Raw genomic sequence first — 22,585 nt, forward strand, 5'->3', positions numbered from 1 at the left:
AGAGAGAGAGAGAGAGAAATATAAAGGAGGCTACGCAGAAGTCAATATGAGCTTGGCATTCAAAAAATAGAAATATCTCTTTTTCCATTTCCCCTCTTCGGAGTGAAGAGGAATCGCGTCGTAAGTAAAACGAATCGCTCAACTAAGTAAAACTTTGCCCAAAATTGTAAAGCATTAAATTCATTTTACTCTTGTGGTAATGCCACTTGCACTCATTATACCCTACCTCAATAATTTATTTTGTTTACAATGATGGAAAGGTTGTTCAGCACAAATGGAAACACCTAGTTATCAAGTTCATTCTTTTATTTCTATTGAACAAAACGACAATACACATTGGAAATAAAATATACATCATTATTATCACATATTTTATACAATGCATATCACTGATTCATTGAAATATTTTTGTTAATTTCTACATTCTGGATGATGAAAACAGTATTAATTCTGTTTTACTAGGAATTATTTTCCGCGTAAGTTAAGTTTAACCCGGTCACAAAACGCACTTCGGTAAAACACTCGCCTACAATTCATTTCTAGGATGTAACACAATATAGCTCATTGTTTATCATTATAATTCCTTCTTGGTTCTTATCTTTCCATCAATCGTTAAAACAGAACAAAAATCATGTTAGTTCGTTCCGCATTCGCCGTCAATAATTTCGTTAATAACTTTCAAATTTCTAACAACAACAGTCATGAATAAGTCTCAATCGGCTACCATTATTGCTGTTTTGTATTGTTAACAAAGTTGTTTTCAATACGTATTACTTATGAATTACTTCACGGAAATTGTCACATACATTTATATTTTACGTACTGATACTGTATACTTCAATACTAAGTAATGAATTTCATCTGTAACAATTTTGGCCGGGCGAAACTTAATCCTGTTTCATTGTTCTCCATACTGTAATAAGTATTGTAAGTTTTGCACGAGCACCAAAATTAACTATGAACTTCATTGAATTATTATTACAATGACCATTCTGTTCAACCAATTTTAACATGTCCAAGAATGTTGTTAAATTCATTTGTACATATTATCATTTGTCAATACCAACGTAGGACAAAACAGAAAAATGAAACATTTACATTTCTTTATAAGTCAAACTCCTTTGCAGTGATGAATAAATAAAAGAAATATTTATATATATATTTTTTTTTTTTAAATTCAAAAGCAACAAAGATAAATATTCTTGTTGTTCTCAATCATTACAATTGAGAATGAATTACAAATGGTCTTGTGAAGTGCTTAACAAAAAGAATAGGAACTGTTCTATTGCTTTATATGTTCACTCAGAAACATTATCAAAATAATAACTCAGCACAACCTATAAATAAATAAATAGAACAAATAAGTTACTGATAGTTAGAGTCAGGATTTGTATATTAATTAATGTTTTGAACAGGCAACTTTTTTTTTTTTTTTTTTTTTTTAATTAAGCACGCAATAGGAATTCATACAACGGAATTTTTTTCGAATATACTCTTTCGGGGATTTTTGTACGACTTTTGCATAATTCAATGTTCGCTGTTATTTTTATAAATTAAGATCTGTTTTAAGATCTATTTGTGCCTATATATTTAAATATTTCAAAAAATACTTTGGAAATATCTGGAAAACTACTTGGTAATTACTAAAACTCAGACTAGGCCAATTTTATATTTGTACATACACTAGGAGTTAATATGATATTTTTCTCAACTTTTGTTAATCCCTTGATACTGTGTTTAGTATTTTGTTATGTACAGCCTTGTTCAAAAAATCTTGTCCACTCAGCCTGCTTTAGAAGGCCATATTCGGGCAACGCAGAAAATTTTAATAGTTTGGCTCTGAATAAAGATTTCAATAAGTCAAAGAAACTCTACACTTGTTTTATTTAACTTCAACTGTAGATAAGAGTCAGGGTTTTCAAAGATAAATAGGTGGCCAAGTTTTTCTGGACAACACTGTAAAGCCTTCAATAATTCAGGTAATATGCAAAACATCTGAACATATATCAGATAGTTTTTCAGATATTTATGTCGTAACAAACAGAAGTGTGAAATATATATATATATACAAATTCTTTATATATCTAGGTATTATAATCTTTCGTGTACTAACCCTAAATCTCATCTATTATATATATATATATATATATATATATATATATATATATATATATATATATATATATATATATATATATAATGAAGGTGACTATGTGATTTAACTCTTGAACCACCCCACCGATCTGGATCAAATCTGCAACATAAATGAGGTTCGGGGCTGGGATGTTTTCTATCATTTCACTTTGATGGTGCAACTTAGGGGAGGGGAAGATAAAAGATCGAAAATTACCGATATTGGTGTCGAATCCATAGTTTGGATGGTCGCTGAGATGAACAGTGACACTTCCGATGCCGTTTAAATTCAAATTTCACCCGCAACTTGGGAGAGAAGAAGATATATTTATAAAATGATCGAAAATGACCAATATTAGTGTCGAATCCATAGTTTCCGGAGTAGCTCAGATAAATAGTGACACTTCCGATCCCGTTTAAATCAAAAAAATGAAATGAAATCTTTAAGTTTTACGTCCCACGGTTATGCCGGTTAGGCTAAAGGAGACGGTGATGATGAGAGATGAGTGAAATGGTGGAATGAAGAAATTGGAAGGAAACGGGAGAACCCCGAGAAAACCCACGAGCACGGTGTTTGTCCACCACAAAGTTCACTTGGCGGGAGTATCCGTTTAAATCAAATTCGGTCCCGTAGCTTAGGGGAGGGAGGAGAGAACTCCTTTCTTCTCACACGGTCAACTTTATGTGACAATGTCTCGAGCTGTAAATCCCGAAAATTTATTTGTTCTGGTTGAAGAATGCAAGACAAAAACAGTATCTATTACAGAGCGCTTCAGTAATAGTAAGTGACTGACTAACGGAATATATTACTATTTTTTTCTTATTTTAACCCCGTGAAGCGGGTAATTGACGCTATATAAAAAGGTTTATATATATATATATATATATTCCACCACTGTTAGTTACAACATATATATGTGAAGACCAACATAGTGCATAGTCTTAAATCTTGGACCCAGAGAAGAAGAACCGTGGGAAATATCGGCTAAAAATACACACAAAGGAACATTATTCAAGAAACTTAAGTACCTTAGTCGTTTCGTATTTCATATAAATCCTGACCCTACTATTAAGTCATTCTTCTCCTTTCCCATCGTATATAAATAAATAAGAAAATAAATTCATTAATGTTGAGGAGATGTAATTGTCAAATTTGTAATTATCTTTGGTGTCCGAGTACTAACGGTATTTGTTTCGGATGATAACGCTCTTACTTTCTGTATATATTTACTACAAGTAATGGCACTTGTTTATTTCATATTATAGCATCAGGTATATTTCTAGACAATTATTAACAGCGATGCTTTTTTCACCATACACTAGTAGACTCTGTCAAACAGCAATCTGTCTTGTACAGTCTCCATAAAAGGAGACATGTATCCTTATAAAATTGGAGTTTGATGCTCGCGGTAATAGTTCATTGTCAATAGGGAATAAAGTTAAACTGTTTCTCGTTATATTAATTAATTTCTGAAATTATGTCAATAATAAACTGTTAAAGTATTCCAATTAATACTAAATCTGCTCGAGATTTTACTTTTTTTTTTTTTTTTTTTTTTTTTCTGGCGCTTTCACAAGTAGCTGAATGTAAACGTTTTCAGAAATAACTTTTATACTCATGGATCAAAATATATTCACAATTCAGTAAATATAGTATACTATAAAGAAAGATGGCTTACATTGAAAGTTAACTGAATTACGTAACAGTTTTTAAAAATGAAAGTTACTTTAGATGTATTTCATAAACATTTATGAAAATAATATATATATAATGGAGGAATATTCTTTTGTTACAAATAAAGGAAATTTGTGTTTTACAGTATGCTATACCGTTTATCTACCAACAAGTGGTATTTCAGTCAATCCTATCCCAAGAAAAGTGGTTTCGTAGGAGAAGAGCTTAGTGCATACCTGCGAAAGCTCCAATCCAATAGAACAAAAAGAAAAATTAAGCCCTTTTATATATATACACACACACTTTTGTTCAAATCTAATTTAGTAACTCTTGTAGAAGTAATTTAAAATTACATCCTCCTAACTTTACAGAAAGTCCTAAACTACAACGAAGCTTTCTACCTCGAAATATGTTTACATTAAGATGAAAAATTACCTTAAATAATTCTTACTGATTTTAATCCTTTATAAAATTTCAGGCTAAAGCTTCTCCCTTAAGCTATCTACACCCGAAGAATTTATCTGCAATTACTGACCACAAGAATTAAAACAAGAATTTTGTCTTTAAGAAAACAAAAATAAAATTTAAAAAGAAAGAAAGAAAGAAAAAAAAAAACATAGCTTAAAAGTATTGTTTCAGCTTCGGATATAATGCTGATAAAATTATCTGTTTTCCGATAAATCGCTGTTCTCGTCATTTGATAACAAACAAGTGTGGTATCAAAAGTGGCGGATCTAGAAGGTAAAAACTAGGGGGGAGAGGGCAGCACGCAGACTATGATAGGTGTATCATGAGTTTACTATAAACTTTCAAAAATATATAAATAATAATTTCAATTATTTATGTCATTCAAAAACCTGAGGAGGATGCTAGGCCCCTCCGGCCCCGGGCTAGATCCGCCACTGGGCATCAAGATTTTTTATCACTTTCTGGTTTCTGAATGTCAATCAGTTAGTCCGACAACTACCACTAAGTGTTCACTTACTGGCTTTAACGGAAAACTCATCTTGTATTTATTGCTATATAATACCAAAGTGAGAAGACATTTCTACTTAAATTGACTTCTTAATATGTTACGAACATTTCATTTACTTTAAAAAAAGAAAAAAGAAAAAAAAAGAAAAACTATGAGCAATTTGACTTTAAACTTTCTAAAGCCCCATTGTGATCAAACTGAACCTAATGTGTAAAGATGCAAGTTAGTAATTACTGTTAGAATATCTGCAGACAAGTTAAAAAAAAAAAACCGCGAGTGATACCTTGAAATACCTTACATTTTTTCTAGGGTTCGAAAGTTAATTCACAAGACCGTATAAAATCTGAAAAACTAAATAAACTTCTTCACTATATTTTTTCTGATTGTTTTCTGTACAAATTTATTTTGCCACAACTATACATACTACTTAGTTCGCAATATGATTACTTGACTTCTACAGTTCATACTAGAGAATTTGATAAATAAATGCAATAATATTAATTTATACCAGGTGTGATTGTCGTTTTCTTCTCGAAGTCTACCTTTGATCTTCATAAATTGCGTTACTAAACAGTTTCACACTCACAATGGAACTTTCTTTTTAATGTCTACACATAAATGCTTACACGTATTTTAACAGCTATCACGTAAAAAGATTCATTAATGAATTTATTTCTACTAAAATTTCGTGTAATTCTTCACATGTATATAAAAAACTTAGGACCTGAGGCCTGATGTTAATAACCATCCAATATCTGGATGAAGTACTCATGGCAGTGATGGTTTCAGAGTATAAATATTTATTATTTAATAGTAACTTATGTTCCACGTAACTGGGACTTGGTATGATACAATATGTACACTCTTATTAAATTATCAACAACAACAAATATATATATATATAATGAATGTAATGGAAGGAATTATAACATTAACAGGATTTATAATCAGGATTGTGACCTAGTCCTTGGTTCTTGGGGCGCATCACTGCTTGGATTGGTTCCGTAATTCCGTCAGCTTGAAGACCAAGACCGTTTCCAGGCTCCCATCCCATGCTTCGTAGCATCTTGTTCCCAATATTGCTTTCTGGTATTGGATCGGATGACCCACCGACTATTTCTGGAAGGAAGAACATACGAACTATATAGAATTATACATGAAAGAAAATTAAAACTGCAATTACGATAGTTTGCATAGATATACGTATTATGTAAATATGATAGATACTTGTTAAAATTTTTGTCATGTAAAAACCTATGTGGGTTACTAGGAAAATCGGCTAACTCACAAGGAACATTTTAAGTGATCCGTTGAATTCGGATAGTTAATTAGTGCATTCGACAGAACGCATGAAGCTTTATCTAAAGATACTTGTATACAATATTCAACACCACACTTTAGGGAACGGAAAAAAGAAGTCTGAAGGCAAATAGTGCACTATAAGTAAAATATGCATTCAATAAAAAAAGTTTTACAGAAAACAAACAAAACAAATCAACAAAATCAATTACTAATTATGGTGAAATCAACAGTAGAAAGATAATTATCTATGAATTTAATATAGAGCTCATACCAAAGCACATAAGAGAAAGACTTGTATTGTAAAACAAATGTGAGATTATCATTAGTTTTGATCAAGGCCCAATCACATGAATATCTGTCAGTCTTTCCTTTAGTTAACTAAGGTTATTATTTAATTTTGACCAACTGTTCCTTGGGTATTTCTATCTCCAGAAGTCAGTTTTATTTGGCACCGAATGTAAATTTGATTCGTAGTTCGTGGCGCAAAGAAGTGTATTGTTTGAAGCAATTTGTGACTGAAAACTAGTATAAATGTATTTCTGAACAACGTTTGAATAAAGCAGCGTTTCCCAACCGGTGTGCCGTGAATGGGCCGCTGGTGTGCCGCGAGGAAATTGAAACAAATTATTAATTCTATAGGAATCAAATTGCAAGACAAAGGAAAAATGTATATTTGTATTTCACATTACTATGAACCTCTACTATGAATCTACTACTTTAAGTTTCATGCCGTGCTACTTTTCTGTACATTTTTAATGTTGAAAAAAGTATTTGTTATCATTGTTATGACTATTATTGTTTCTTTATTGCTGCAGACTATTTCGTAACTTGAAATTTTAAAATATCATTCAATCCTTTCCACAAAGCAAACATGCATACAAATTACCTACATTTGTATTTTAAAACTAAAAGAGGTTTGTTTGTTCGTTCGTTATTTAGTGATCTTTCTTCTTAGTGAAAGGTTGGATACATTTTCCAAAAAGAAAGCTTAGTTTAAAAACCTGAGTCCAATATTTCATTGGAGTTGTTTTCTATTTTTGAATAGAATGAAAAATAAGCATAATGATTTACGAGGGAAAAAAAACTGATCGAGCTTTCTTCTGTGAGAAGGAGATCAGTAATCACAGAAAAAAATGTGACGGTATTTTATATTTACAAATAATAATATCTATGAGTGTGCCGCGAGAATTCATGTTACACCCGCAGTGTGCCGCAAGTTGAAAAAGGTTGGGAAACGCTGGAATAAAGTAATTAGTTTCAGCAATACCCTAAATTTTTTCAATTCTGTACTGTGATTTTTTCGTCAATGCTATTATCTGAAGGTGTATATTTTATAGATAGAGGTTCCCAAAATTAAGAGAGACGTTTCTCCTTGAAGTAACAACATATCTGGCGTATAAAAGTTGTCGGATTTCCGCATGATGGCAATGAAGATAGAAGTAACGTGTTAGTGTCTACTCTTTTAGCGTCTCCATAGTTACACTCGACCGTCACTAAGAACAGGCCAACACGGGAACGGTTATACGAATTTGTATGGTTACTAACTACAGCTAGGAGTTTTGGGTGCTGCACCCTATAACTTTTGACATGTTTGTTACTTGCAGAGGAAAACTGGATACACCGAACACCACAACTACACACCTTTTCATTTCCGATTCTACCTCTACAACTTGATTAACTACGCTAGACCAACAGAAAGCTGTCACTATGTACTCCCCCGATTCTCGGTCACAAACTATCTTTTCCAATTGGTGGTCCGCGGAACAAAATTAAGGGGGTCCGTGACATTACTTACATTTCGTAAATTATTTGAGGGTGTCTACTAAAATTCCGAAATAAAATTTCGTGACCTTTTCTTTACCAAAACATAAAATTTCGTAACATCTCAAGAGCAAATTTGGATGCGCATTGGGCCGAATTTTTATGCATGCGATAGAAGTGTGCTGTGCTTGTGATTTGGTAGCGTCTAAAGCCGATCACAGACATTCATGGTGGTGAATTTTGACATTTTATAGAACAAAATTTTCCAGTCTGTACTTATATATGTACAGATTAAAAAAGATCCAAAAGCTAAATTTCTTGACTTTCATGATCGTCTTCTGATTTCGTGTCTTTCGCGACTTTCGTAACCAATAGACACCTTGTAAAAGATACAAATAATGCCACGGCCCCCCAGCATGTATGTACGGTATTTTGCATGCTTATAACAGAAATAAAGATTTATAATTTAACTGTTAATATCCCCTTCTCAACTACGATTACTACGCAGCTTCGAAAATTTAAAGTAGGGTCCATACTTACTTTTAATAATAAAAAAGAGGTTCGCCAATTCTGAAATATTTGGCAGCCACTGCTATAGAACAAGATGCTGCCGTAAATAAAAGCCTGTTAACGATTGTATAATATACAGGGTGAGTCAAAAGTCCTTGGACACCTGCATAAGTTTGAAAATCGACGGGAAAAGTAAGAAGTGATGATGGGAACAGAGGTTTGATGAGTGTCCGCAACTTTTGGAGTGTATGTCATTCATGGCCATCTTGAAATCCGCCATTTTGGATTCAAGTCAATTTTTTTTTTTAAAAATGGGAAGCGGGTGTATGACACATCAAATAACATTAGCTTGAGCTCAGGAATTTAGTGGTGTAATTTTTTTTTTCTATCTTGTACAGTTTAGAAGTTACTAATGTTCAAAGGTGGGAAATTGAATCCGTCCAATGTTCAAAGGTGAGAAAATGGGTGGCTAATCGTCCCATTTTCTTTTCTTTCACTGTGAATTGCTAAATAAAGAAATTCAGCCTTTGTTATGTACTTTATGTGAGGGGTGCTAGCAGGGATATCCCTATGACACACCCTCCAACTCCCAAAACAGTTTTTGTGTCCTCTCTCAAAAATTGCATTCCAGTTACAAAATATTTTTACACGTCTTGTCTGAAAGAATTTTGTTTTATATTATTTTGAACATTTCGTATTAGTATTAAAAAAGAATACAAAAATTTTGTTTAAAAAAAAAATCATTAAAGAGATACAAAATGAAACTGTACTTGAACTCATGTAAATTGTTCGCATTGCTGCATTCTTTTCAATGTCAGCGTAATTTTAAAATGACAATAAACAATATTTTTATTAAAACTTGTGAGACGCATCATTAATGTATCATTACAAATGTATAGCTATTGATGGAAGATGATAAAATATCAGTTATAAATGAATACCAATAAATATTGCATTATAAGCATAAAGTACACTTTGGTATCCCATATTTAAAGACCAAGAGTCCGATTAAATTAGTCACTGAGTAGTGGTCCAATGCATACACTGATGTACAATTTTATCAGCAGTTCTATAAACTTATAAGTACTTCCGAAATAAAGCTCTCTGCGAATTACACAACAATCAAAAAATAGAAGCTGAAATACGAGTAACTGAATTCCAAAATCTTTATATTTGACTGACTGGCTACCTTCACTTTAAGTAAGAGGAGGAAATTCCGGTAAAATCGAAACTAGTGGAAACGAAAATGGAAAAAGATTGGAATTATGCAAGCATCGAAAATTAATTTACCATTGGATCGTTGATCCAACTGCATTTTGTAGATGATTCATCAATACGTTATTCCACTGCACAAATAAAAGCAAAAGACAATGTGCACAACTACAGGACGTAAGTTTATTACACACCATTACTAGAAAAGACAGTTAAGTTCCTAAGTTTGAAGTTAGCAATAAATAAATCATAAAATAGACCACAGCTGAAATCATCTTAGAATTTTCAATTTAAATGTTTATAAAATTTTGTAACCGTCTGCGAGGGGCGTAGCCGGTTCCTACCCGTGGTAGAAATTGTTCTGTACCCACTTGTTGCTGTGAAAGATAAAATATATTGTCAACACGACAAGAATAATGTTATCGTAAAACATAACGGATGTAAATACTGAGTAGCCTTCAAGCAACAGAGATGATTATAGACGTGTTTCAGGGCACAGTCTGTTCGGGGTACTTCGCTACTAAAGCAACAAACAAAACATACCCTGTTCAGAAATATAATATTTTTGATTCTATGTCACATGCACGAGAATTGTGTACGCAACATCGAAGAGTGAAGAGGGTAAAACTCAACTTCTCTCCACAGAACAGCTCATATACGCGCAAGTACGCGCCAATATGTTGAACGATATCCATAGAAAAGAAAATTGAAATACTACCCAAATATGCTCTATTTATTGGATAGTTTCCGCGAATAGAAGTAAATATATAAACTCAAAAATAATTTCACATTTCACGTGTTATATATGCACTGATAATGGTATGAAAACGCTTAACTGTTAAGTACTTACTAATATATGGCCTTCTCACACTTCACTATCGAAAACACACACCACTATAATGATCACTTTGGGGGGGAAGTGGAGATAAGACAAGTAAGACTTTCATATGGTATGCTGCTCCGACAAAGATGAAATTCCACTGTAAGAAATGTTGGTAATATATCCTATTAATGCTGTTCATTGCTCCATGCAGAAATTGTGGCGCAAGGATAAGTAATTGGTGCTTTATACATAACTTCATCTGATTACGTAGCATAAGAGAAAATGTCTGTAGCGACTTCACGCTCTTATCCAAAACCTTCAATCCTTTGCTTTAGTGCTTTCTTAATTTAGACAAGAATATTCAATGTGAGCTCAATGTTCCAATAATATACGCTATTAAAATATAGAAAACTGCGTAATTAAACGTGCGCATAACTATAACGAGTTACTTCTATAAAGAATAACTATGCACTAATTTAAGAACTAGAAGCGTACTCCGCGTTTGGTTTGGTTTGGCTTGGCTTGCCAGAAGAATTTTCCGGATTGTTTAAGGGATTGCCAGACAATTTATGAAACTTATTGTAAAGCAGATAAATGTTAATATACGACTATTGTACAGGGTTAACTTACACAGTTCTGGCAACGTCAGTCTAGATAATTATCCAGTCTTTCTTGGGATAATAGAGTATTCGCACAGTCCAAAATCAACATTTCCAAGTAAGTTTAATGTAACATGGAATAAAATTATTGTAAGTCCATATGTGCGTATAAGAAAGAAAACACATAAATAAAACATATATGACAAGCCTGAATGAAATGGTTGGTTGCCTGGCTTTCTTATATGCTTCCCACTATCAAAAGCGTTATTGTTTTCTTATCAGTCCGGCTCGCAACAGTAAATCAAACACTTGCAACGTTGCTGACAAGAGATTGTGCAGTTTGTAGACAGAAAATTCTGTCTTTTTAATGCTGTAGTACTTTATTCTTTCATAGTAAAGCGAAATTATATTAAATAATAAATGTTCACTAAAATGTAAGTAATTTTGAGCCAAGAATTGGTCATAATTTCTTTGAAATTCCCTGACTTTTGCCGGTCTTCTCATATTTCCTTACTTTTCCCGGTTTGTCGCTACCCTGTATTCAATTAAGAGGTACAAAATTCCGGTTTAGAAAAACAAGTATAATGGAGTACGAGCCAATGAATCTATCATGCATATCCAGTTGAAGGTGTGCCATCCCTTCACGGGCTGTAGAGCAAGAAAAGGGAGTTTGTGTGCTTATTGTGTTTGAAAACCAAACGAATTATGAACCACTGAGCAGAGCGCAATATTTCAATATATAATAATAATAATAATATTTTAAATGTGCAATTCGGCATGCATACAGCGTGAGATACAAGCGGTATTTGACAATCACATCATTAATTACAACTGAGTGATTGTAATATATCCGGAAGTCATTATATGACTAAAACATAGTTGGATAGAAAGCGCCTTATTATATAGAAGCCAAATAGAATAAGAAAATAAGAAAAGCAATTATTATAGTAACTTAATTTTATTCTTACTTTAAAAAAAGTGATACAATTAAATATTAATATCAGATTAAGATGTTTATTTACATATATTCTAGTCAGTGGCGGATCTAGCCTGGTGCTGGGGACGCCTAGATCCCCCCCCTCCCAGTTTTTTAAGTGACAAAAATAATTCAATTTAATAATATTTTTGAAAATTTATAGTAAGCGCTGCCTTTTATTCTTTACTGAAAATCTTTGGAAACATTAAATATAGTTTTAGCTGCAGTTTCTTTGTTATGCAATGTGTGAACCAACATTTGAGGTCCACAATGTCAACGTTAGCCGTAATATCCATCGGGAAAGAGTTAAGTTGGCAACTTCTGCAGGACACATGGAAAATAATGAATCAATATGCCAACACAGGCAATCGTCGAATTAGTTCTTGAATGGATCACGATTATGTGTTGTGTCACTGTGTACTGGTAGTAAAACATGAGAAAGTGAAGACAAAAATATCAATATTAAGCCATAAAAGCGTATTTTTGAATGAGAAAACTGCTCGAATTGTATTTTGAAGGTCACAAAAACGATCAATTTCAAGAACTTTTAGGTCAAGCCGTATCTTTATATATTGTCTAATACCAATTACTAACCAGAGCATTATACATTTTTTTCAATGCTTGAATTTCAGAAACAAAAGTTCGCAACCTTTCAGCAACTTTGAGTCCTTCACATGTATTTTTTTCTATTGTTTACCCATTCTCTTTCAAAGCTCTGTGAACACTTAAAATCATAACAATGGTAGTCGCTGAAGCTGCGCAGTAACTAATGAACAACAATATGAGAGAGAGTTGAGTTGAGTTGATTTTGAGTTTAACGTCCCGTTCAGCAGCGAGGCTATATGAGACGTGGACCTACTGATTAACGTGGAATCCGAACCACGTGAGCTCCCGCCAGGAATCGAACCCGGGTCTCCCACGCCAAAGGCGCGTACGCAATATGAGAGAGAGAGAAAAGAGTTTGAAATTCGAAACATTATTTTCGTTCGTAAAAATAATTATTATTATTATTATTATTATTATTATTATTATTATTATTATTATTATTATTATTATTATTATTAATAATAATAATAATAATAATAATAATAATAATAATAATAATAATAATAATAATAATAATAATAATAATAATAATAATAATAATAATAATAAAACACTGCATCAAAGGAAAGGATAATAGCCTTTTTTTCTTTTTGTTTTTATTATCATTAACAGTCGACAGTTGCATCGATTATATCGTTGAATTTACGTTTGCTATAGTTCTGGTGATTTATCGGTTGTACCCGTGCGTAAACTGAGATTCGTAAGCTCTCCGTTTTTACGAAATGTCGAAACAAAGTAGTATTTTAAGTTTTTTGTCTCGCAACAAGCGCAAGTGTGAAAGTGGCAATAGTCAAAGAGATTTCGCAGAACATCTGCCATGTGGAATTGTCGCTAAATCGAAACGTCTCAAACTAGCGTCCCAACCCAACGACGAAGAGGGGATTGCTTCGGTTTCCAGCGGAGAAGAACCACCGAATGATATTAGCGGGTCAGTATTCGACGGTCCGTGTCAACCACGTAAAGAAGTTTACAATTACAGATTGTTTAATAACAAGAAGAGAAGTTTTAGCAGTATTTGGTTCGATAGATATAAATTCATTGAATATTCCGAATATAAAGATGCAGTTTTCTGTTTTCCTTGCCGTCATTTTCAATCTAAATCAGGCAATGCGGAAGAGGTTTTCACAAAGTGTGGATTTTCTAACTGGAAAAAGATAGGAGAAAAACTCTAAAAGCATGCTGATTCTGATAGCTACAAGTCTTCAGTAATAAAGTGGAATTCTTTTCTAGAGAGTGAACAAAGTGGAACAGTGACGTCTAAGCTAAGCGAGAAGCACAAAGGTGAAGTATTGCGTAACCGCTCAGCTGTGTCGACATGGCCAGGGTAGCAATACTTTGTGCTTGACAAGACATTGTGTTGAGAGGTCATCGCGCAACTGTTACGGAAGACGTAAATAACAAAGGTAATTATCTCGAGATTTTAGAGCTTATTAAATTAGAAAGTGAAAGTGTTAGGAACAATATCAATGGTCTTCCCAAAAATGCTATATATGCTTCTAAAACTGCGTAAAATGAATTACTCGATATATCAGCTAACATAATCATTGATCATATTGTAGGAGAGGTAAAGAAATGCAATGGATACTACTACTTAATATTGGATGAAGCAAGAGATGAGTAAAGTGAAGCAAATGTCTATCTGTATTAGATATGTATGTTAATATTTCATAGTGAAAAGTTTCATTGGTTTCATACATTTGTCCCAGTTGAACGCAGAAAACATTGCTAATTCAGCTTTGGAACATCTTATTTCAGCAGGACTTGATCTAAGTAAGTGTATTGGGCACGCTTATGACGGGGCACCTATCGCGTTAGGAGCCCAAAGAGGTGTTCAAGCAATAGTTCGAGAAAAAGTTGGAAATCCATGTGTTTACGTACATTGTTATGAATTCGCTTGAATTTGCTTTTAGTAGATATTTCAAAAGCCGTTGACATTGGAGGTGACACTTTTGGTTTATTAGAAGCAATTTATGCTTTTCAACTTGCTTCTACAGTGCGCCATCAGAAGTTTATGTAAACACAAACAGATCTTCAACCAGGAGAACCTATTTTAGAGATACCTCTTCAAAGCGACACGGAATGGGTGTGTAAATATAAAGGAGTTCTGTATTTCAAGAAACGGTTCATTTCAGTTAAATTGTCCCTTGAATGTTTTTCACAGTCATCTAATAAGAAAGAAGCAGCAAAAGTAAAAGGGTTCTTGAAGCAGCTCTGTAAAGTGAAAGTATTGTTTGTATTGCAAATATTTTCAGATATCTTTGACTAATCGACAGAGTTTCTGTATTCTTACAGCTCAAACATGTAGACTTTGGAACTGCCCAGAGATTAGTCGATGGGGTTGTAAAGTCATTACAGGAAAAACGAAATGATAATTATTTTAGAGATATATGGACAGTTACATGCGATTTTGCTCAAGCATCAGGTATACGAGTAAAAACTGAAACAAACCCTAGAATGTCGGTTCTTCCTAAAACAATGTCTGATCAAAGGTAGAAAATACCACACAGCCAGAAAATTATAAAAGACAACTGTTTGAAGAATTGGACAATGTGGTAGGAGAGTTACAGCATAGATTTTCTGTAAATGATTTTGTTTGCAATGCCAAGGATGCTTGTAATCCAAAAAGTGACGCTTTCTTAAATTCAGACTTGATTCTTGCTTTTGCTGAAAGGTATAAATCTTTTTTCTCTGAAAACGAAAAACTCAAATCTGAAATCAGTTTAGCTAAGAATGTGTTTCAGACCAAAACTTCCACTTTTTGCTTCTTCTCCGAACTTGTGAAAATGAATGTTGCTTTCCCCAAATTGTTCTTATTTGTTAACTTTATGCTGACTCTTCCTGTATCATCAGCTTCTGCTGACCGGAGCTTCTCTGTCATGAAAAGAGTAAAATCGTATTTACGATCAACAATGTCAACAAGGAGGCTTTCCAACCTTGCACTTCTTTCAATCGAAAGAGAATTGAGTGGGAAACTACTTCAAGATCCATCATTTGTAATAAATCGATTTGCTCAGAGAGGAAACAGAAGATTAGATATGTGAAATAAGGAAATTTTCTGACTTTCCAGCTGTTTCACTTTCATAGTTTTCATGTTTTCCATATTGTGTTGACTGTGTAGTATGCGTGTGTATGTGTATATATTCCTATATTCCCTTATTATTTGCTGGATTCTATCAATAGAGGTTCAGACGATACTTCTAGGATAACTTTAATAATGGAGAGTTGTATGTTTATATTCAACATTTATTTATCCGACAGTTTCTAACTTGACTGTAATTACAATTTTTTACCAAATAAAGCGCAGTGTCTTGTGACTAATCTGTTTAACTGTAAATTATTTATTAATTGCTAGTTCCTGCTTCATGTCTAACTGTAACTGGTCGAAAGGATGATTCATTTTTTATCCCTAGTTCCTGTTAAGGAACAGCGTAAACGGATCTCAAATTACAATAATTTGCGTAAACCCATGATATACCTATCATAGTCTGGGTTCTTGCTGCCCCCCCTCCCCCCAGTTTTTACCTTCTAGATTTGCCACTGATTCTAGTGTAAAATCATGTACGGAATTACTAGTAATAAACCGATCTTAAGGTATGTCACTAGGTATTTTGTTTATTGACTATAATTACGAACCAAATAAAGTAACAGAATCCAGTGGACCCAAGGGTCACGAACCCTCTTTCGCGAAGAAATCGGTTCATGAACAATTTTCTCTCGGCTCACGAACGACATCTTGCGGTTCGAACGGGCACACAGCTTCACATGTCCGAGTTGCTCACTGTTTTCATGGAAAGGAATTCCCCCCACCGAAGCAGTAGCTTCCTCCTCTCCTCCTTCAGCATTCATTTATGCCAGCAACTATTTATAACCACGGTAAGAGTAAAGTAATACCATTTTATTTAATTTGATGTTACTTATTTGCCTCGAATTAAGAATTTTATTTTCAACCTATAGCCTAATCACAGAAAAAAAAAAACTTACAAATGTAAATAATACATATATACAAATCCATTATAGCTACAAAAAGATGTGGTTATAATGGATTAATTGTATTTAGAAAAATTTCAATGGGACAAATAATCTCGGTTCGTGAACAGCGTTACGGAACGGATTAAATTCGAGACCAGAGGGCCCACTATACTTTAAGACAGGGTGCGACATTTCCAGTCGCCAGGTCGCAACTGGCGAGCAAATATTTTAGTTTGGTAATAGAGATATTGCCTTTACTTTGTTTGCTCTCGAATTGCGAAGGCAAATGTCGACTAAGATCTCTAATCTAGCTACTGGATTCAGACCTGAAATTGCATGCCCTGCTTTAAGCTATATAAAAAGTTGTCCGCTGCATGAAACACTTTTCGATCAGGTTTACCAAACGTCTTCTTGCTTTTCCCTGGAAAATACGTCCAAATCTTTTTGAAGAAAGATAATCTACACAAGGTTATTTATTACAAGAAATCACCTAAATGAGCTTGAGGAAGTGTTGACTAAAATCAGCCGTGTGTTTAAACAACTAGTGACATGTATCATTTTGAGGTTGGTATTGCTGGACACTCGACTCATACGACTTTGCTCGTTTTATCTGTCAGTTTTGCACTGTTTGCATTCAGTTGGCCTTTTCTTCTTAACACATCTTGTTTCAAGTACCAATACTAGAAATGAAGTGTCCTCGTTTTATTTGGGTAACGTTTGGTAACTGTTTTTGATGTAACTTACGATTGCCTAATAGGGTAATGATATATTTACATTAATCTACATGATACACAAAAATTTTCCTGTCGCATTATTTAATGTGACTGCCGAACTATCCAAAAAACAACATATCTTCAAATTTAAAACTGAAGCTCTAAAATAGAAATATAAAATCTTGTTTGATGAAAACGCAAAGCAGCATTCCTAGCAGAACTTTCAATCACAACAGGCAACCTAATTACGTCATGTCAAACATTATCTTCAAATACTACACAATACTGCACCAAGGACAAGTTCTTACATGTACATTCCTGTTTCCTGCTCGCGACAATCCGTCCACGTGGAATCCTGGCTGTCAATTATATAGCATTTTAAATCACATTATAAATAACGAGAGGTAACTAGCTTTACAGTGCGAGCTCACCTGGTGAGAATGGTAAAGGGCTAGAGGGTGGAGTTTTTCTACGTCGTTTGAAGTCATTCAGTGGTTGAAAGATCCCCTGCAAAGCTAATTGTTCCACACGAACCGCTTGCGTTGTGTTTCTGGAATGAAGAAACCTAATGTTTGGTGAGAATATGAAAAAGAAAGCAAAGGAAAAATAATTAATTTCGTTGCTGCAAATGGAAGTTATCAGCAAAGGAACATAAAATAATATCCTCCCCAAAACAATAATAATACGTCCAAAGATCAGCAGATATAAAAATCAAATATTTGGTAACGTGTATTTTTTCCGTAACCGAATATTACTTCTACTTTGAACACTTATTTCCGAATATCCTAGATATATACTATTAGTAAGAAATTTCACAGGACAAAAAGATAAAGAAAAGGTTCCCCATTAAAAAGATACCATCCCCACGCCAAGATGTATAAGAGAGCTTCAGTGAGTAGGCACTAAAAAGTGAACCAAGAATCTCAACAAATAGAGAAAATATGCAACAAATTGTGTAACTCCACTCTATCAAATAAAATATTTAGTAAAGTAAAGCAAATAGTCACGTGTTTTATCAATTCTTAATTTTCTATTACGAAAGGGGGAGGGAGATTATAACAGAATTAAATATACGAGTTAGAAGCAGAAAAGAACAAATCATAGAACTATATTGGAAGTCTTTCCAGTTTAAGAAAACGATAGTAATCTACGGAAATTATTTATAAAAGATGTATACTTTTTCTAATGTACCACATCCTTAGTCAAAATCCTCTTCACTACAATCTCAACAGAAATATTATCTACCAATCAATACACAAGCAAACAGGCACTTACACTAAAAGCATGAGGCGCATTATAATGATTTGTGTGTATTCATGTTTCCACTTTTTATTAAAACTTGTGTGTTTTAACTTATTCTCAAAATTAGACAGAAAATGCAGGAAATACGTAATTAAAATTCAAATTAATTACTTGCAAGTAATGTAATAAATTACGTTTATCTTATGTAAATAAATTGATGCATGATTCGATGTCAAATTAAAGCTAGTCTTACAATACGTCCTAATATTTGGGGATGACAGAATATTGTTCGAAACGTTCCGGTAAACAAATATTAGGATGTATTACAACATATATTTTTTAATTTGATACGTAGTATCATGCTATGCACCAATAATTTAGATGTGGACGAATATGCTTCATTTGAAATGAAATGAAATGAAATCTTTGAGTTTTACGTCCCGCGGTTATGCCGGTTAGGCTAAAGGAGACGGTAATTATGAGTAATGAGTGAAATGGTGGAATGAAGATAGTGGGAGGAAACGGGAGAACCCCGAGAAAACCCACGCACACGGTGTTTGTCCACCACAAAGTTCACATGGCGGGGGCTGGGATCGAACCCGGGACCCCAAGCACCAGAGGTGAACGCTCTACCACTGAGCCACCGCGGCCCCTATGCTTCATTTGAACCGGTACGGGAAAGGTACTACGACTATTGCATTCCACATTTTTTGTCGAAAACATCAAGATTCCACTTGTTGAGTTCAAGATAATTTTGTTTGTGAAACACATGATGTAATCACATGTTAAATAAATGTGACTTATCATACTTGGAAATTTAATGTAACTCAAGTGGAATCTTTATCTTTTCATCATAAATGTAGAAGTGCAATAACTGTAGTAACCTTTTTCGTACCAGCTCATATGAAGGATATTGTATTTGGTCTAGGAATTAATTCGTGCGGTTGGTACGCACACATTGAAGCTGTAGTACAAATACAAAATACATAAATACCTTAAGAAAAATATTGTCCATCGCTAGCCACCACTTTCGCCCATCTGTCAGGCAATGTACGGATTCCGTGGCGAAAGAAGTCCTCATCCTTGGAAGCGATCCAGTCAGAGACCCATGTTTCGATATCTTCTGAAGAAGTAAACCGCTGTCCAATCAAATCGTTGTTCATGCAATCGAACAAGTAGTAGTCCGAAGGAGCAACGTCTGGTGAATACGGCGGGTGGGGTAAAACTTCCCATCCGACATTTTCTAAATAGGTTTTGACCGGTTTTGCGACATGTGGGCGAGCGTTATCATGTTGAACAATAAGTTTATCATGTCTGTTCTCCCATTCTGGTCGTGTTCTGGCCAGAGCTTGCTTCAAACGCATTAATTGTCGTCGATAACGTTCTCCATTCATAGTTTCACCCGGTTGCAGCAGCTCATAGTACACCACACCTTTCATATCCCACCATATGCACAGCATAACCTTTGCACAGTGAATATCTCGTTTTGGTTGTGATGGACCTGGTTCATCTGGTTTCACCCAGGCCTTTTTTCGTTTAGGGTTCTCGTAATGGATCCACTTCTCATCACCCGTAATAATTCGATGCAGAAACCCCTTTCTGCTCTGTCGTTGAAGCAGCAATTCGCAAATGGTTTTTCGTCTTTCAACGTCTCTGTCTTTCAATTCATGTGGAACCCAATGTGACATCTTTTGAATCATTCCCATGGCTTTCAAGCGTTTGGAGACTGTTGTTTGATCAACGCCTAATGCTGCTGCAAGTTGTTCCTGCGTTTGACACGAATCCTGCTCGAGCAATGCTGTCAATTCTTCGTCTTGAAATTTTTTTGGCTGTCCAGCTCGCTCTTGGTCTGCCAAGCCGAAATCACCACTTCTAAACCGTGCAAACCACTTCTGACACGTTCGCTCAGCTAGAGCATGGTCACCATACACTTTCACCAAAATACGATGACTTTCAGTCGCACTTTTCTGCATGTTAAAGTAATGCAGCAGGACACCCCGCAAAAACACTTTTATCAGGCACAAATTGCGCCATGTTCACTTAACTACAAACTGGTGTTGTTGACGCTTTAATCCACTGCCCTATACTACGAACGATACGCGATGACAGGGGTTTGCAACACATGTGTGGATACACGGAACTGTGGGACGCTCCGTTCGTTGCGCCATCTCTTGTCCATCCGCACGAATTAATTCCTAGACCAAATAGCACAAGTGAGATTACAAGCATGTAATAAGATGCTACTGAATTTATTGGATCTCTTACAGGTAATACATTCTCAGAAATTTCACAAGTGTTATTTACAGTTCTACTTGTTTCTGTAGAGTATTTGTTTCAATTACTCTCCATTACTCAGAATAATGCGATTGCCCTTCCCAGAAACATTAAGATATGGAATATAACAATAGAGAGAAGTATAAAAGAATGAAACCATTCATCTAATACTGCAGTATTACCTTGTTTTTGTAAGTACAGGGTAGGCCACTCCTTTTGTTGTGTCATTTCTCAGTTTTAATGAGTACAGATTAGCCAAATGACCAAGCTGATCTCTCTCGCGCTTTTGCATAGGATGTAACCTGAAAAGTATAAGAAATTATCTTACTTATTTGATAAATAATTACGGACTACTTATATTGAATTATAAGTCAACTCTATGACCTCTGACACAAAAAGTTTGAAAGGCATGCCTTACATCGAAATAATATTAATGGGTTTTTGGAAGTGAATATCTGTACAATGAACTCACAATTACTTTGTTTTCATATAGAATTTCAACGTTGCTGTATGGTTAGCATAGTCGTCCTGAATATATTTGTTACTATTGAAACTGTACAATTCTTTTCTGTTTGCACTGTATATTACCTCTATTGTGTTAATATTTGTTTCTTAGTTACCTGGAAAGTTGATGGAAAACCTGATCATCTACGGCACTTTAACTTACAAAATCCATATAACATAACATAAATTTAAATGAAGCCGTAATACGAATAGTGTATATGAAAACAGGAAATGTAATATCATACACTAAAAATGAAGAAAAAATATATAAATTGTTATCGCCAATATATTCACGTTCCAAATTCATTAACTGCAGGTAAGAAGCATGATATAAAACTTTTTACTTTGACCTTGGAACTTTGTGAGCAATAAGTCAGTGGATCAACTGGTAGCTCAAATAAGTGTTCTTTGTAATATCGTACTAGAGAGAGAAGGAAGGTACGCCATAGCTGTGGTTTCATTTCGCTTCACATTATAAAGGAAAGAATGCATATTCAACTTCAAGAATACATAGAATACAATGCTAATTTAGCTTCTCGTTTTGGCAGATACCATCACATTATTTTTCTTTGTAGTGCTATTTCTTTTTCTTGAAATGCTTCTTTGGCATTGCAATAACTAGTTTTTCGTGACAACATTCAATATATGGCCATAGTGATATATGACAGGGCGCATTCAGCAGTAGTACTTTTTTTTCTATTGCCCTTCTGCTCATATCGATGGGTCGAAAGTCTGTTCAGTACTTGAAATGACTGCTCTGGAATTTATTTAGGAAAAGCTAACAAATGGATACATCAGGCTATATGAATTACGATTACAATTAATGTAAACATGTGTTTTGTTGTGACTAGTATTAAAAGGAAGGTAAATTCCCTTATAATAATCAATACAAAGATACAGAATATTTAAACCTGAATACCATTCAACGTTACAAACTTTTCTGTTATTGTGTCCTGGTGAAAAAGATCCACATAGTACTCTTACATACATACTCTCTCTCTCTCTCTCTCTATACATACATATATATATATATATATATATATATATATACAGGATGTTACAAAAAGTTCGGGACAGTGGAATATCTGGAGAAATATACGTCGTATCATAAAATACAAAAACACGTGGCAAATATATTTTTAAATTCTATTTCAGAGTGGAACAATGAATTCACCCGGGTGCCCCCTAAGGGGGATAGAGGGGGCAACTTGAAAAGTTTAAATGGAAACCCCAGGCTTCAGTGCAGATTCAAATGCTACACACAAAAATACGTAACTTTTACTGGAATCATTTTGTGTATTCTTGACAGA

At 34.1% G+C, this 22,585-nt stretch overlaps 1 protein-coding gene across 4 annotated transcripts in view; it reads right to left on the minus strand.

Moving 5' to 3' along the window:
• Positions 1 to 288: 288 nt before the first annotated feature.
• Positions 289 to 22,585, minus strand: part of LOC145695196 (G patch domain-containing protein 2) — a 60,658-nt gene continuing 38,361 nt past the window's right edge. For 2 of the 4 annotated variants that reach the window (XM_081772173.1, XM_081772175.1), the window contains exons 10-12: positions 20,954 to 21,073; positions 17,687 to 17,820; positions 289 to 5,903 (exon numbers count right to left, since the gene is read on the minus strand). In XM_081772173.1, coding sequence (XP_081628299.1) covers positions 5,716 to 5,903; positions 17,687 to 17,820; positions 20,954 to 21,073 — 442 coding nt within the window. In that variant the 3' untranslated portion in view covers positions 289 to 5,715. The remainder of the gene's footprint in view (positions 5,904 to 17,686; positions 17,821 to 20,953; positions 21,074 to 22,585) is intronic. The other 2 variants (XM_081772176.1, XM_081772177.1) reach the window with 2 other exon arrangements.

The sequence above is a fragment of the Thermobia domestica genome, chromosome 9 (genome assembly GCF_964235325.1).
Source record: "Thermobia domestica chromosome 9, izTheDome1.hap1.1, whole genome shotgun sequence".
NCBI lineage: Eukaryota > Metazoa > Arthropoda > Insecta > Zygentoma > Lepismatidae > Thermobia > Thermobia domestica.